This window comes from Triturus cristatus, chromosome 10, assembly GCF_964204655.1.
Source record: "Triturus cristatus chromosome 10, aTriCri1.1, whole genome shotgun sequence".
NCBI classification, from domain to species: Eukaryota; Metazoa; Chordata; class Amphibia; order Caudata; family Salamandridae; genus Triturus; species Triturus cristatus.
This window is the reverse complement of record NC_140593.1, coordinates 357,694,788-357,711,433: the sequence shown is the minus strand read 5'-3', so window position 1 is coordinate 357,711,433 and position 16,646 is coordinate 357,694,788. Positions and strand designations below refer to the sequence as shown.

Below are 16,646 nucleotides of genomic sequence, written 5' to 3'. Positions count from 1 at the left end.
TTTTATTTAAAAAAAAAAAAAAGGAATGGATTATATATATATGAATAGACGTTAGTGCAGCAACCTTGGATTATAAAAAAAAAAGGAAGGGGGAAGTGCCTGGTAGTTCGAGCATTAATATGGAAGGAGTGAAAGGGAGTGGGGACACAGGTGTGGACAGTGCTAAAAGGAAGAGGGTTTTACCGGCATGGCTTAAGGAATATGTCAGGTAATGTGTTATGGAATATACTCACATTGTTTAGAGAGGTAATTCTTTGTTTTCTTAAAAGTTCTTCTTTCCATCTTTATCATTATTATTTTATTGTATACATATTGTCATGTAACTTTCTTATGGTTATTTATTTTGTTCTTTGTTTTATTTTTTCCAAGAGAGGGGGATGTGTAGTGTATGCCTTATGGCAGTGTTGTTTACATTCAATACATTGTGTGTGGAGCGTGGCATGGAATCCCTGTGGGTTCCATTCACTTTCCGTTCCAGAACATCAGATCCTGGCTGATGTCCTGGAGAGGAGACTGTGTAGCCTGGCGCTCGCCTGTTCTTCTTAATTAAATAAATACCTTAATATATTTACATCGTAATTTTTCCGTCATTTCACCCCACCACCTTCCATGCCTTCCTTTCCCCTCCTGCAGCTGTGTCTTCTACTTTTAAAGTAGACAAGCAAAGCTGCACAGATAGTCTATCTGGGAGGCCCGTCAGCCTGGCCTGGAAGGCCTTTATGACATCACAACAGCTTGGTAACCAGTTTTGCTATCAACTCTGGCTATGTAATAGCAGTGGGTTATGAGATTCAGAAACTGAAATAAAGGCTAGAGGCTCGCTATGAGAGCCATACATAAAAATCTAACTTGAGCTCTGTGTCTGATGATATCCAGATTTGCTGAACGTTTGGTACCTCATAGTAACCAGGCTGCCTCACCAGTCTACTTATGTTAATATCCACTGTCAATTAAATGTCTTAATCAGAAAACAGACTAAGAGCTCTACTCATAGCAACACCAAGAAACTGTCACATTTATGCTATCAGTGATAGCCATTGTTCTTTACTGAAGAGGCAGACTGTTGGTGAATTTGGCTCTTGTCTTGGCTCCAGCATGGCTGGTCTCTGTGCTGTAAAGTTGCAGTGCACACCACAGCATTATACTTGGGCTCCAAGGACATCTCAGAAAGCTCGGGACGAGGGCACTGGTATCTTCACCTTCGCATCCTGGGTGCCTTCAGTATTTCCTAGGTGAATCCTGCCACTGCTCATGTGCATGAATTATACTATTGAGGCTTATTCTCTCGCAAGGATGCATATGCATCAGCCCAAAGAATGTAAGCATAGGGATTATTCGGGTCTCCTATAGTGGGAGAGCCAGAGGTTTCCTTTCCTTCACTTGCACTCCCATGCATACAAGTTAGTACTGGGTGAATCTAGAGCATTCCCAAGTTTCATTGGTGTTCAGATGACCCTAGAGTCATTGCTGGCATCCATTTGTCTTGCTGTAGCATCATGCCAAACAGCAACATCAGCATACAGTGCTTGCATAGTTCTCCCAGGACATCTCTGTCGATCCCGTGAGAGACAATTCCTCTGTCTGCTCTGACGGGATAGGGGGAAGTGTTGAGCCCTTAGTAGACGCATTGCTTTCACACAGGCCTAAATAAGGCTTTAATAATAAATAGTATAATGAAAAGCAAAGGTATCTGTTTATCTGTCCCCATTATAAGTTACATCTCAGTTCTCTAACTATTTTTATTTAATTTATCCGGTGCATAGATGACAACAATCCAGTTTCAAAGTTCATATTATAAATTATTACAACACAGTTCTGGTTCATAATTTGGAGGAGCAGTGGAGCGGATGCACACTGACCTCCACTTATTAGCACACACTGTAGGAAACTGTCTCTGTATATACTATACCAAAGTAAGGTATAGTGTGCACAGAGTCTAGGGAGTCTTCAGAGGTATAGCAGAGGCCAAATCAGGTATGTACTAACAGTTCTCTTTGTGGTTGTGTGGGCAAGCAGTTAGGCTTATCCAGGGGGTGTGTTAAGCATTTATTGTATTCACTAAATCAAGACTGATGGCACACACTCAGAGGCCGAATCCAGACCAATTAGGTAAGTATAAAAAAGGTTTAGTTATGTTTTATTTTTAGAACCAAGCAGTACTTGGCACAGGTAAGTAAAATATACTCTCAAATGCAAGCCTTCACAAGGAAAATGTGGTTGTGGTTGAATTTGCAAACGTTGCAGGTTGGTATTGGTTCAAAAAGCAGTTTACATTATACAATATTTACTTTTAGATTAATTTGACAATTATGGTGGTATGCCTTGATACCACACCGAGGGATCTCACAATACAAGGTAAGGAAGACTTTTCTTGGTTTAAGTTATGCTGACTTTTTCTTCCATCCAAAACAACAGTTCAACACTTAGAACATTTTAGGCCCAAAACTCATAACATGGAATCCTATGGGAGAAAAATGGTTATCGGTTTCACAGGTAAGGAAACGTCTCATGGATGGGAGATTTGTGGTTTAGGATCAAGGTTCCCAAAGGTCTAGCTAGACACTCAAGTTGCACCACCAGCGGCACTGGGCGACCGGGTCACAGTGCAGGGACCCACTTTTAGCCAAAGGGGCACAGGGGATCTTCGGATAGGGACTGCTTACAGACAGGCCACTCGGGTGTGGGAGTAAAGCTCCTGTGGTAAAGGTCAGCACTGCAGGGGCCAACGATCTCACAGGAGCTGCACCCCCAGCCGCACTGGGGTGCCGAGTGCCAAGAAGACATCGGAGACCCTGTGATTCTCAATGGGGACCTTTGGTTCTGCAAAGTTGCTGCGGGCTCCGGCATGTAGATTTCCTGAAATCGACTACCAGCTGGAGTGATAAGGTTGGATTTAGGGGGATGCCTGGACGCTGTTAGTTAGGCCACCCAAGGCAATGGGGCATCAGGTGCAGGGGTGTCTTTTGGCATCTGGTTTCTTTACCAGCTCCGGTTGGGGGTACCCTTCAGGTTGAAGCTGAAGGCATCGTCTTGAAGATTGAGGGAGGTCGGGAATCACCAGATCCCAGGTCAGTATCGCTGGGGAGACCTCCTTATGGTATTGAGCCACTCGAGTGCAGGGCAGTTCAACCAGGATCTGGGGGTTGCTGGCCACGCCGGTCTCTTCTCTGTAGGCAGGTTAAAGCCAGGACATGCCGGTATGGCTGGGGCAAAAGCAGTTGGTTTCACCTTCTTCCTGGGTCAGCACGGCTCTTCGGTCCTCCTTTCTTCCACGAATATGAGAAGACAGGGTTCAGGGTTTCCCCTAAATACTAAATTTAGTGATGTTAAAGGGGTGTGCAGGTCAGGACCAATGGAATATAATACATAGAAAGGGGTCACCCAATAATCCAACCGCATCTGGGTAATTAGATAAATAGCAAAAACAAGATGATGCGTTGGAATAAATCACACACTTTTTTTTATATACCATGAAGGATACCATAAATTATTCCTTCAAGACAAATTACTTACTCTTAGAATTAATCATACATCAATATCATTGTCTGGACACAGCTTCATTAAACACATCTTTTTATCAATATGCACACAAAGTGTCATATATTCAATTATACATACAAATTAACAAACCTAAATGAAAAAAGAAAAAAAGAGGAGAAAAAATCAAACAAATCAAATTACTAATAAACAAGGAACATATCATACATTCCTTATTCCCCCTAAACGTAACTATGGATGCTTACTCCTTTTTACTATGAGCATTCCATTTGTTTAAAGTAGCCCCACTCAATAGTACTAAGAGGAGAATACACTTGTACACCTCTATACAATTTTTTAGTACTTCGTATATCAATTAAACAGATGGTTTCATTTTGTAAAGGGCTCTTTAAGTTCAAAGAAGTCGACGCGTTTCTGCCCAGCTTGCTTTTGGGCCTCATCAGGACTAGGGTTCATAAGGATATCTCTCCCAAGGAAACACCAATCAGGAAGGAATCCCTGTCGGGCCGTCAAAGTCACACGCGTTTGTATCTCCATCAATAGGAGATTGCAATTTCTCTAGAACTCATTTTAATCAAATAACCATGTGCCGGATCGTGGGGGTAACCCATAAATCGTAACCCAAAGCTGAAGTGTGTTGCTTTCGATGGTTCTTTCGCTCACTACGAGATCGGCTCAATTGAATCCGCCTCTCCAAACGGTTCCGTGAAGGAAATCAAGTTACGTTGAGGGGGAATAAGGAATGTATGATATGTTCCTTGTTTATTAGTAATTTGATTTGTTTGATTTTTTCTTCTCTTTTTTTCATTTAGGTTTGTTAATTTTTATGTTTAATTGAATATATGACACTTTGTGTGCATATTGATAAAAAGATGTGTTTAATGAAGCTGTGTCCAGACAATGATATTGATGTATGATTAATTCTAAGAGTAAGTAATTTGTCTTTTAAGGAATAATTTATGGTATCCTTCATGGTATATAAAAAAAGTGTGTGATTTATTCCAACGCATCATCTTGTTTTTGCTATTGGTCAGGACCAATGGGTCCTTTCCTTGGGTCCCCCCCCCCCCCCCATTATGCCACCCTCCAGTGGGAGGGGGCATGATCCTCTCAATAATTGGCTGAGTCTCCTCATCTTCAAGATGGAGGGGAATGAGATGTGTGCTTCACCTTGCCTCCCCCACCTGAGGGGTGGAGTTGGCCAAGGTGAGCATACCTCTCTTCCTTTGCTTGATTTTCCCACCGATACTCCCAAAGTGGGGGCAGCAAAAGGCAGGGATAGCTTCCAAAGGCGGCAGGCATTTGAAGCTTCCCCTTCGTGGACCAAGCCCATACTGGGGGAAGAGGCATGACACCTTCACCCAGGATGGGCTGTATTTCTGGACCCAGAGAGCAGAGGCCCTTTACCCAGGGGTCCAGAAACCTGTCTGGTGAGGTAAATAGCGGACAGCTATTCAGGATCCACACCAGGACTGGTTGTTTTTCAGGGGGCATCTCTAAGATGCCCTCTGAGTGCATTTTACATTAAATCCCACGCTGGCATCAGCGTGGATTTAATGTGCTGATAAGTTCGTCATAACTTACCATGTCTAAGAATAGACATGTGCCATGTCGACTCTTCCCTTTTCTCTACACCAAAACACGCAGCCTGCCATGGCAGTGAGTGGTTGTTTACGTACATGGCCTCTAAGGGCCCTTAGAGGCCTTTCCTGGTCACAGTGCCCTGGATACCCATGGTACCTTTTACAAGGGGCCTACCTGTGGCCAGAGATGTGCCAATTGTGGGTACAAAGGTACAGTCTGGGGGAAAGAACACAGGCCCCGGGAACCTGATTGGCAGGGACCCAGAGCACATCAAGTTAAGTTGCATCAGATGTCAGGCAAAAAGTGGGGGCAATCATGCAAAAAGGCGCCCACACACACACACAAACACACACACACACCCTATCCACAAGCACCCTCACTCACACTGTTTAAGTCACAAGCGCACCCACATACTAACACCCAGCATTTACAGGTACTTAAACGCACACACATCCATCCACAGCACACAGGCGCAAATATTAAAACATTTATGCATAGACACACGGACCCAAACATGCAATAAGCGATACCGGCTCACAGCAGAACCAGCGGTTTGCAGGAGAGAGAAGCAGGAAGGAGCTGCAGAAGTTGGGAAGGGGAAAATTGAAGATTATACTGCTACCTCTCTTTGGCTAACCTTGTTATGGGTCAGCCAGAAAGAAGGACCTTTTCTAAGTGGAGTCGGGTCAGTGAGATTTACTCATCCCACCCCACTCTGTGATGATTTGGGAAAGGGTGATGTGAGGCGTCATTGATAGTCAGCTTTGGGCACTTCAGGGCTTAAACCTGAAGCGCTCAGGGCTAACTCTCAGTGACATTCCACCTCATCATGAAGGTGGGCAGGATACGCGTAGGGTTTTGACAGACTGATGATTTCAGTGCCCCCAGGGCTGCGAGTTCTTCAGCCTGGCAAACCTTGGCTCAGGCTGCCAGGCACCTGCACATTAGCAATTGTAAAGTGCCTGGCTGCCTGACTCTGATATGGTGGTTGTCTGTCAGGCTGACCCTTGCTCGGTCTGACAGACACTCATTATGCTTTAAAAAAGTGAGAGGGGCACCAGAAACAATGAACATTATCCTGCCGAAATGGACTAAATTCCCACATGGGAGGAGCAGTTTAGGCAATGCTCATGAGCAAAGCTGTTTAACAGGCTGGTTATGTTGATGTTTGTTGTACATTCTTTAGCTATCCAGTAATTGTCAAGTTTTAAAATAGACAGTGAAATTTAAAGCAAATATTACATTACTCAGTTATCAGCACTTTAGCCTTAAGAAATGGGATCTGCCAATCAAGCTTTCAATCGATTGTTTTTCTCTGAAAAACTGTATTTCATTGAGTCAAATAACGGTCTAATATTTTTGAATCTTTCTTTCGGCTTTTGCAGGAACCAACAAGAAGAGCCTCTTTAATGTATTAAAATTCCGGATCAACACTGCCAATGATACACTGCCTAAGGCTGTACACAAGAGTGCCTTTATTGTTTATTAAACAGCCATTATATGTCCTACTGGAAAATAAATTCTTGAGAACCCACAATGCCCCAGTAACCGGGCCTTGATCAGATACCTCACTGAGAAAGCTGTCCAAGTCTTCAGCATTGTGGTTTGCTGTTTGAAACTCTGCCTTAATTTCTCAAGAGACTCCAAAAAGGATGTTCAGTTTCAAAAGCACGGCTTCACGTTTTCAGATGCACTTTTTATTTTATTCGATTCTTATCCAGTATGTGGTCTTAAAATCCAGTATGTTTTTGTATGCTGATTCAGTTACAATCATGTTACTAATTTGTAAGTAAAAGAAACATCATATTTCTATTTTTAAAGTGTTTGACCTCGGTCTTTCATCATGCATTACGTGTTCATTGATCAATAAGCAAGAATTGATCAATAAGCAAGTATTGATTTCATGAGAACATTATGTTCGTGGCACTGAAAGTGGAATGTTTGGTAGAGAGGGCCATATAAGTACTCATACACTGGAGTTTGCCGCTGAGCATAACTAGATGTGTTTTTTAAAAGCTAATTAAAATGTCTCTCCCTCACGCATTAGCTTCATATTAGAGTACAATGTAAGGTGGCATAACAAACATTTTCTCATACATTAGGTCAAACTAGATTAATCTACTGTTTGGGCTGTGAAACAATAAATGGCCATTAACAACCACCACGAAAATCTACTCTTTGGAATATTTGGTTTCCATGCTACACAGTAGGGCCACGATTTGAAACTGAGAGCTAAAAAAAATAAATGATTACAATTCTGCAAAATAAAGACTTTTATCTAGATTCAAGGCGGAAAACAGGTGTTTGTCTACCTATTTTCAAATTTTAATATTACCATACAGTGGTTAGTGTCCTCCATCGCCGTACTAGCCTCGTGTAGGTTGCCAGGGTCGTGTGGCACTGCCAACTGAAACAGAAGTCAGCCTATATATATATATATATCTCTGCCGTGGTGCGTCATTTTTAAAAGGGTCAGACATGTCAATGGTCAGAGGACTTATTACCTGAAAAAGACGAGAGTTGGGTCACCAGCCGTCAAGTACACTGACCTACATGGCAACGGAGTTACTGTAAGGGAATCTCATGTTGAGAGACACTTTGTGCCCGGTTCGCATATATTTTACTGAGACATTCTAAAGTAGTACTCCTGGGTTGTTTATGAATTCCAGAAGTAAGCCAGAAAAACTGACAAACTCCTGGGCCCTGATTCAACGCGATTTTGACATGAGTAGGTGTGATTTACCCTGGTATCGCACATAAAGTTCAGGAGTAAGCCACGAGCACTTTGCAACACCGGAAACTGTTTGTAAATTGACCTACTCTTAGTAAATATTTTGGGAAATGGGCCCTGCAAATCAACTTTACACATGCAACTATATTTTACATTTTCTAAGCGCTCTAGTGCTCCAGGGACATGGCACACTTTATTAAAATACAAAATAATTGAATATATTAATTTACGCCCCTCTCCACCTAAAACATTCCCCTAATTTGTGCCTACAGAGAATATGTTTTACAAGGTTCTCTTGCTCTCTCTTACAGCCTGTTCATGTACTGTCTGCTTTCAGTACCTACTTTCTAATTCTCCAGGTACAGGCCATGAAATGCCACTGATGATGGTCTGCATATTCGTCTGATAGTGAGATTTGCTAGTATTATGTAATATTAAACATAAATGGAATGATTTCAATAGATTAAATATTTGCCTTTTGTTCTAGTGGTGTGTTCTAACATATAAATCAAGAGCAAAGTGTGTAATAAGATGTTCTCCCATAAGAAGCATGAAAAGAAACCAATGTTGTCTTGCAATGTAAAAATTATTTAGTCTTCTTCAACAGATGTGTACCGTGTAAGCATTGCAAAAAATCTCTACTATAGTCTTTACATTTTTACAAAAGGTTTACTTGTGCCAAAAACTTGCAAATTGTTAATTTACTGTTAAAATGTAAGAAATTATGATTAGAGATATTTTCTCATCCACTGATTTAATTATTTAGTTTTAATATTTATATCAAGATTATTTTTTTTATAAATGGACACAAATGTCTAGAAAAAACAAAGCTATTGTAAAGATATGTCGCACGAATAGTGAAGGAAAGTTAAATGTGTTTTTATGTTTTCCAAAGTAAGAAAAAAAAAGTAATTGGTGAGCAAGAAAGTTTTATGATCCATTCATTAAAAATTATAACATTCTACGTTTGTGTGTTTCGTTATGTGTTCTTCAACTTTTGATTGTGAGATCCAAAAACGTATAATAGGATAAACATTGGAAGAAGTTGTGGGCAATCTTTACAGTTGCTGTATTCAGAGTTCCAGCTGCGGCTTACACTCTCACACTATTTCAAGTCAAGACTGATCTGCCTGAATCATATTCCCTCTTGTGCCACCCTGTTGGTAAGTTTCACTTTCTGTGCATGTTCTGGCGTTGGAACTCCTGCAGCCACTGCCCCCCTTCACCCCAAAGGACTGCTGGTTATTGTGCAGATCTATGCAACGTGGGAGGTTGGGGGGGGGGGGGGGGGGTAACAGTGGCATCCCACAGCAAAAGACAAGAAGAGTAGGTAACCACAATGAAGATAGGCATTTTTTTTTACACAATGCCATTACTTATGATGTAGTGGTTGTTACAAAAAAGCACTGGCAAAGACAATTGGTCTGCATCAGAAAGTGCTGCCCTTGCACTCGCGATCCAGCGGAAACGATGCAGTCTTCAACCTCTCACCACATCCCCCACTGACCTCACACAATATGAATATGTTGGTCAATATTAGTAATTGAGAAAGAGGAAGAAATACTGGATATCACCAGCATGACTCGTCACTCTGCTGGTCATGGATGTCTGTAGTCGAAACGACTATCTGAATGGGAGGCATGACTAACTTGATGAGCTGTCATTAAGGTGTTGCATTTAACTTAAACAATGAAAAGGATATATCTTAACATTATCTCTATGTAACCAACTTTCTGTGTTCTTATGTAAAAGTGTCTTTCCTGAAATTGAAGCATAATAAGATATTTTGAAACTCGAATTTCACAGAAAAACGGTCTTCCCTATAAATATTTCCATAATTCACAGGGCATCCGTCATTAGCAGGAAATTCATTTTTTGTAGAGACTCAAAAAATAATAAGTCGATGGTTAAAATAGCATTTATTCGTTCACGCATTGCTGGTAAAATAAACGATTTCCCAGTACTGCTCTCAGATTATTATTCAGCACACAACAAGCTCACCTTTACAGGCTGATCCATGAACCAAGCACTAATCAATTAGTCCTTCCCAGTATGTGACAATATACATTTTATGTTTATATTTGTTTTATTTGTTGCATCATAAAGCAGTTATTCACGCATTGAAATCTCTGCAATTGTGAAAACATTCGGCCAACGTCACTACATTTTGCAACATTCATATTAATATACAAAGAGTAAGCTGGTCCCCAACAACCCCAACCCGCCCAAACCCTCTCCCCGGGTGCTCTCAAGTTCTGGTGCTTCTGTTTATCTTTAGCTCTTGTACTCTCAAGGGACTCCTTCATTGAGTTATGATTGTAGATTAGTCAGGCGTAGCAGTTTCAAATACCTAGGGAGGTGCCAAATGCGGTGGAGCCACCCCATTCTTGTAGGAAGCCTACCCGTGCCCCAGAGGGCGAAAATAGTTTGGTGGGCCGCTCCTAGCCTTGAGGGGAAAAGTCAGTGGGTGGGAAGGCCCAGCAGCACATAGGCCGGGAACCTGGGAAGTTGGGTGTTGAAATGTTTGTCAATCTCTGTGTTTCTTCCCAAAATTGGGTCAGGTTGTGGCACTCCCATAAGATATGTACAAGTGTCCCCAGGGCACCATCACATCTCCAACACTTTTTCGCTAAGCTGTGGGTTCGTTCTGTGTAAGCGGGCTGGAGTTAATTACCAGTAGGGGACTATCTTTGTCACCGTGGCTGCATTGGTAGCTATGTGCCTGGCTCTGTGAAAGACGTCCCACCAGTCCTGAAGGGAAAGCTCCTGCCCCAATTGTCTCTCCCACCTCAGCTAGGCCGCCGACTTGGTTTCGGAAGGCTTATCAGAGAGCAAATTGTACAGGTCAGACACTAAATACTTGTCTGAATCTTTGTTCAGTAGCCATTTCTCAAAGCTTGTCAAATGGTGTTGGGCCGCCTGTCTCAACTCGCGTTGCATAAGCCAATGTGGAACTTGAAAATATCAGAATCTCTCCCTCTCGGGTAGATCATTATCTCTCCTAAAATCATAGGAATGTATGGGCCCCTCTACATCAAAGAAATGTCCTATTGATCTTCATCCTGGCTTCGCCCAGTCTCGAAAGGCCACTGTATTCAACCCTGGAGAAAAGTCCAGGTTCTCCACGAACTGAGTGATCGGGGATGGGAAGGACAACAAGCCCTCTCCGTCAGCCACGGTGTCCCAGACTCAAAGTAGGACTTGTTATCGCAGAGAGGCAAAGACTGGGGGGGGGAGGTTGCAGTTTGCTTAAGAAGGGGAACTTCCATAGGGATGTTCCAGGCACCGCTCTATCCATGAAAAGCCAACTTTTCTCCGAGTCTGAGCACGCCCATTCTACCAGGAACCTAACCTGTGCTGCCTGGAAGTACCGTAAAATACATTGAACACTAAGCCCCCCCAACGCAGGTGTTTGCCAAGTGAGTTCACGACGCATTCTAGAGCGTCTGCCCACCCAGACATAATTTTGAAGGGCTTTCTGTAAAGTCTGAAGTGTCCCAGTAGGGGGCGAGAGCAGTAGCATCACAAATATGTACAGGATCCTAGGGATGACCAGCATTTTTAGGGCAGCGATCCTTCCAAGCCACAACAGGGGAAAGGATCTCCACCTCATTAGATCGGAATGCACTCTGCTGACCAATGTGCGATGATTTATATCTATCACTTCCTGGATAGTCGATGCCAATTGGACCCCCAGATATGTTATACTACTCTCCCATTGGATGGAGAGAGTCTGTGTGAGAAAGTCCTTCAGTGCTCGTGTCATTGTTAGACTCAGTGATTGTGATTTAGCTAGGTTAATTTGGAATCCTGAGACCACCCCCAAATCTCTCCACCTCCCTTAGCAACTCCGGCAGGGACTCTTGCGGGCTATCCAGAAATATAATTACATCGTCTGCGTGAAGGGTGATTAGGCGCTCCTCTCCTCCAAATCATATGCCCGTGACTTTTGGGTCATCCTTGACTCGCTGCGCAAAGTGCTCCATGTAGAGCTCAAATAGCAGTGGAGAGAGGGGGCATCCCTACCACATCTCTCGCTCCACAGGGAAGCTCCTTGATCTCATGATATTTACACAGACAGTCGCCCATGGCCCTCTATACCCACTTAGCACCCAGGACCGGTATCGGTCTCCCAATCCGAAGCGTTTCATCACCACTTCTAAGTAGGTCCAGTGGACTCTGTCGAAGGCTTTCTCCAAGTCTACTGAAAATAGCTTTGAGTCCCACTGGGATGTATGTATGAGACAAATAATTCTTTTGGTGTTATCTGAGCTCTGCCTGCCTGGGATAAATCCGGCTTGATCTGGAACTAGTAGTCCGGGCGTATAAGAGGCAAGACGTGATGCTAGGATCTCTGAGAATAATTTTGTGTCTATGTTCAAGAGTGATATCAGTCTATACGAAGACCATAGACGTTTCTCTTTCCTGGGTTTTGCTATCACTATCACCAAGGCGTCCCTCATGGAGGGGGGGGGGGGGGGGGGGGAGAGTCTCTAAGCCTGAAATCTCGTTAAAAACTCTAATGAGGAGAGGAGCAAGTAAATTACAGAAGGTTTTACAGAAAAGGGCCGAGAGGCCATCTTCACCTGGGGATTTATGTGGTTTCAATATAGATATAGCTGTTGTTTCTTCCTCTATCCTTATGGGACTATCTAAGCTCGCTGCTTGCTCTTCTGTCAAGCTTGTTACATTTGCATTCTTAAGATATCCAGAGATCGTCTCGGGAGGGAGATCTTGTGCTGAGTACAAAGCTTTATAGAAGGCCCAAAATCTCTCTGCTACCTCGTCGTCCCCCCTCACCTCCGTACCGTCTTCTATCTGTAGGGACTCAACAACGTTAGCCTGGCGCTGGCCTCTGAGTTTGTTTGCTAGCATTCTCCCAGGCTTGTTACCCCTACTTAAAATGCATGTTTGAGGTGGAAAAGTGAATACTCCGCCCTGTCCCAATCAAGGCCCACCAGTTGTTTCCTGGTCGCCTTTAATTGGCACCAAACTCTGGGTGCCCTAGTGCGGTTATGGATGCGCTCCAGTTTCCAAGTTTGTTGCTGTAGGTGCTTTCGCTTGTCCCGTAGCTCCTTGTTATCTGCCGCAGAGATTGCAATAATTTCCCCTCAGAGCCCCGCCTTCATTGCGTCCCAGAACGTAGTGGTCGAGGTCTCCTCTGTATCATTAACCTCTAGGTATCTATGAATCGAGCGCTCTACCTGCTTTGCTACCTCTGGTCTACATAGTAGGGTCTATCACAGACGCCAAAAGCGGGATCTTTGCACCTGTGGGGGGAGTGCAAGATCTAGCAGAACCAGGGAGTGGTCAGACAAGGATCGGGGGTCAATGTCCACTGCTTGCGTCGTTGCTGGGATCTCCCTGGAACCAAGCAAGTGGTCCAATCTTGCATAGGATGTGTGCGCATGGGAGTAGAATGTGTAATCCATAGTGTTTGGGTGCATACTTCGCCAGATGTCTCTCAGGCCCAGCTCTTGTAACCTATGAGCAGACCCCTGTCTAATCTCCGCTGCTGTCCCCTGTCTCTTGGTCGAGTGGTCAACTACATTTTCAAAACCTAGGTTTAAGTCACCCCCCATGATCACCTACCTGTCGTGCAGTTAGTATGTCAGCTGCTGCTTCCTGCAGGAAACTGTCTTGTCCCTCATTTGGGATGTACACAGACCCCAGGACAATAGAGTGTTGACCAACATGGAAGCTATACCCCAGTAATCGCCCCCCAATCTCCGTTACCTTTGACCCAAACTTCTCCTGAAAGGATCGAGCGAACAAAATCGCCACCCCAGCCCGCTTGTGTGGTAAAGAGGAGAAGAATTACTGTGGGAAGGCTCGGGATCTCATCCTGGTCCAGTCTTTACATTGGGGATGCATCTCCTAAAGGAGGCAAACCTCAGCTTTGGACTGTTCTAAGTATGTTAGGACCGCCCTTCTCTTGACAGGGTTATTTAAGCCCTCAACGTTTAGGGTCAATACCCTAAAGCTATTTGGTGCGTGGGCCATGATATGGGTTTCCCTTTTCCTCCCAGCTCCACCTTTCCGCCTCCTCCCCTCTTGCCTACCCATGAGGAGCTCTACGTTTCATAGATAGTTTGGTGTGTATGTCACATTTGTCGAGTGAGCACCCAATAACATTCCTCAAAATAAAAACAGTAACAACAAAGACCCATTGTCCCTGGATCGGAGAGGGGAAAAAAAGTCTGTCTCTCCACCAGCAGATGTGTGGCCACGTTGCCATGTCCTCTCGCACTCTCTGTCGTCCCCCCGCTCTCCCCACTGCTCAATTATGGATTCAGACCGTTTCACCTCAGGCAGGATCATTGGAGGCAGTGTCCTCTGCCAGTTTGTCCAGCAGGGCCTTTCTCTCCTAAACTATGGTAGCTTAGTCTGGTCCAGAACCCCTCCGAGTCGATGGGACCCGTCGCCACCTCCATCAGTTATTTCCTCAAAGGTTGTTCGTTGCCCCCTCTTGTCACAATTCCTCTAGTGTTTCTATTTGCAGCAGTGTGCAAGCCATGGACTGGGAGCGAATCTGATGCAGTTGATCCTGCCAGCGGAAGATCAGGTGAAACGGATGACCCCAGGATTAGGCCACTTTTTTAGCTCACTCACAGGAAGTTCATAACTGGATGGAACTCTTTCCGCTTGTGGAGTGTGGAGGCTGCCAGATCCGGGTACAGATACAGGGTCTGGTCCTTGAACATCACAGAGGGTTCCTCTCTAGTTTTTCTCAGGATGCATTCCTTTATGGTGTAGTTATGCACACAAGTCAGGATATCAAGGAACCGCAGTGATCCGGGTGCCCATCGGCCAACCCTATGTGTCCTGTCCAAGCGGATCTCTGAGGCCGGGGTGTCACCTACTATTTGAGCGAAAAGCTTCTTGACATAGGCCTCAATGTCTCCCTCCTCCGCTTCCCTTAGAGCTACGTGTATGCGGATGTTATAACGTCTGGAGCGGTTTTCTAAATCCTCTGCGTGTGCTTGTAGATCTAGGTGTTGGTCTTGTAGGCGGATTACTTCTTGTTGCAGTTGCTCTATCTCCTCATCTCTAGAGGACTCACACCCTTCGAGGGCATCAACTCGCTCCCCAATGTCCATCACCTCTTTGTGTATTGATTGTAGCTCATTGGCTAGATCCCGCTTCACCGTTAAGAGGTCCTCTCTCAGGGCTGAAAATAGAGCCTCCAGATATGAGCGGGTGACCATGGCTTCCAGGTCCTCCACTGCCGGCGAGGTTGCACTGAACGGGGTTGCATGTGAGTCGCTCTCCTGGAGACTCGGTTGTTTAAGCAGCAAGTCCTTGATCAAACCCCTCCTTTTTTGCTCTCGCTGAGGCCATGTTATCAGGACCAAATGACACACAAAACTATCGGAAGCTAACTATAGGCTCCGCACCACACTCCCCTTCACAATAATTTTAGTAAGCATTCCTGTGCATCCTCTTCCGGCACTTGCTCCTGTTTAGTGCCACTGGAAACCAGAGAAACAGATATATGCCAAAAGGAAGGTGCACCAGAAATAGTCAGTATTGCCAGTGTCAGTTCATCATCATCTTTTTTTAAAAATTATTGATCATTAAAATCAGCCATCACGTTTCATTCCTTTTGACAGTAGGAACTTTGCCAGGGTTCCAAATAATACATGGTATAATCACGCTTGTAGATAAGAGTCGTAGTAGCAGTACCAGGGTGATCTCCCCAGGAGCAGGGTGTAAGATAAGTTCCTGTCCTGGCTCGAAATCGGAGCCCACAAGATTCCCGTTGTCTGCAGGATCACCCACGATGGGTGATCCTGCAAAGCTGATGGGGGCCAGAGGCTTCCACTGAGGCGCCCGCCTCACCTTTCTGGTGCTATCTTAATAGCCCCGTAACTAGGCTGCGAAGACCCTTTGGGGTCGGGCTCCATCCCACCTCCGCGGGCACCACCCCTGGATAGTTTTCCAGTGATCTGTTGAGCTCAGGCACTAGAAGGAGAACACATACAGTCGGGGGGCACCAGTTCAGCGACACTTTCAAACAGACAGGGTTACCAGCTTAGGCCAGGCTACTACTGGGATCCACAGCTGATCGCAGGTCTACCTTTCCCATCTCAGTCATCTCACCTTGGGTTGCCAGTCCTTTGTGTGCAGGGGCCGCACGCTAAGCTCCGTTTGCAATGGCCCCTGCTGTGTACGGAGTTCACCGCCTCTCATAGCCCCGGCCCGTGTCTCTCTGCTTCCTGCCATGCATCCTCCTGGCTCTCGTAGGCCGCCGTTGCAGTTGCACAAGTTCTTGGGGCCCCTCCTGTCCCCACGCCTGTCTCACTTGTCCTGTCCACATGCAGTGGGCCACCCACCAGGGCGGTCTTTTCTGGGCCGTACGTCAGCTGTCCACGTTCGTCAGCAGGCTCAGGCCCGCCCCACCTCCGCTTCACTCCGGTGAGCCCCCACCGGACAGCTCTTGATGTAGGCTCCTGCGGGGCTTCAGCTGCTAGTCGTTTCGCAGGTCGACTGCCCCAGGCATCCGAGGGAGGGTCGCTAGCTCCATCCGAGCCCGCTTGCACGTCACTCCGTCTCTCTCCTATGCTTCACTCCGGCACAGCCCGATCGCAGGCTGCCCACCGCTTGCTCAAGTCTCCAGCACTACTTATTGGGCCAAAGGGGGTGCAGCACAGACCACAACCAGCTTGTTAAGTGTGAAAAAGGCCACTTTATTGAAGACAGGTGCACCTTACAGCAAATATCCTTGGCCTGTGCTGTCCACAACTAAACCTCACTAAATATTTTCTTCCTGCCTTACCCCTCACCCCCTCCCCTAAAGTTTCCCCATTTGCAACCATTTATAAAACCCCAA

General features: G+C 45.1%; 1 protein-coding gene across 2 annotated transcripts in view; it reads left to right on the top strand.

The window, feature by feature from the left end:
- MYRIP (myosin VIIA and Rab interacting protein) overlaps window positions 1-8,775 on the top strand; it is a 1,544,915-nt gene extending 1,536,140 nt beyond the window's left edge. The window contains exon 17 of one of the 2 annotated variants that reach the window (XM_085631574.1): window positions 6,468-8,775. In XM_085631574.1, coding sequence (XP_085487700.1) covers window positions 6,468-6,500 — 33 coding nt within the window. In that variant the 3' untranslated portion in view covers window positions 6,501-8,775. The remainder of the gene's footprint in view (window positions 1-6,467) is intronic. The other variant, XM_085631575.1, reaches the window with a different exon arrangement.
- Window positions 8,776-16,646: the final 7,871 nt, after the last annotated feature.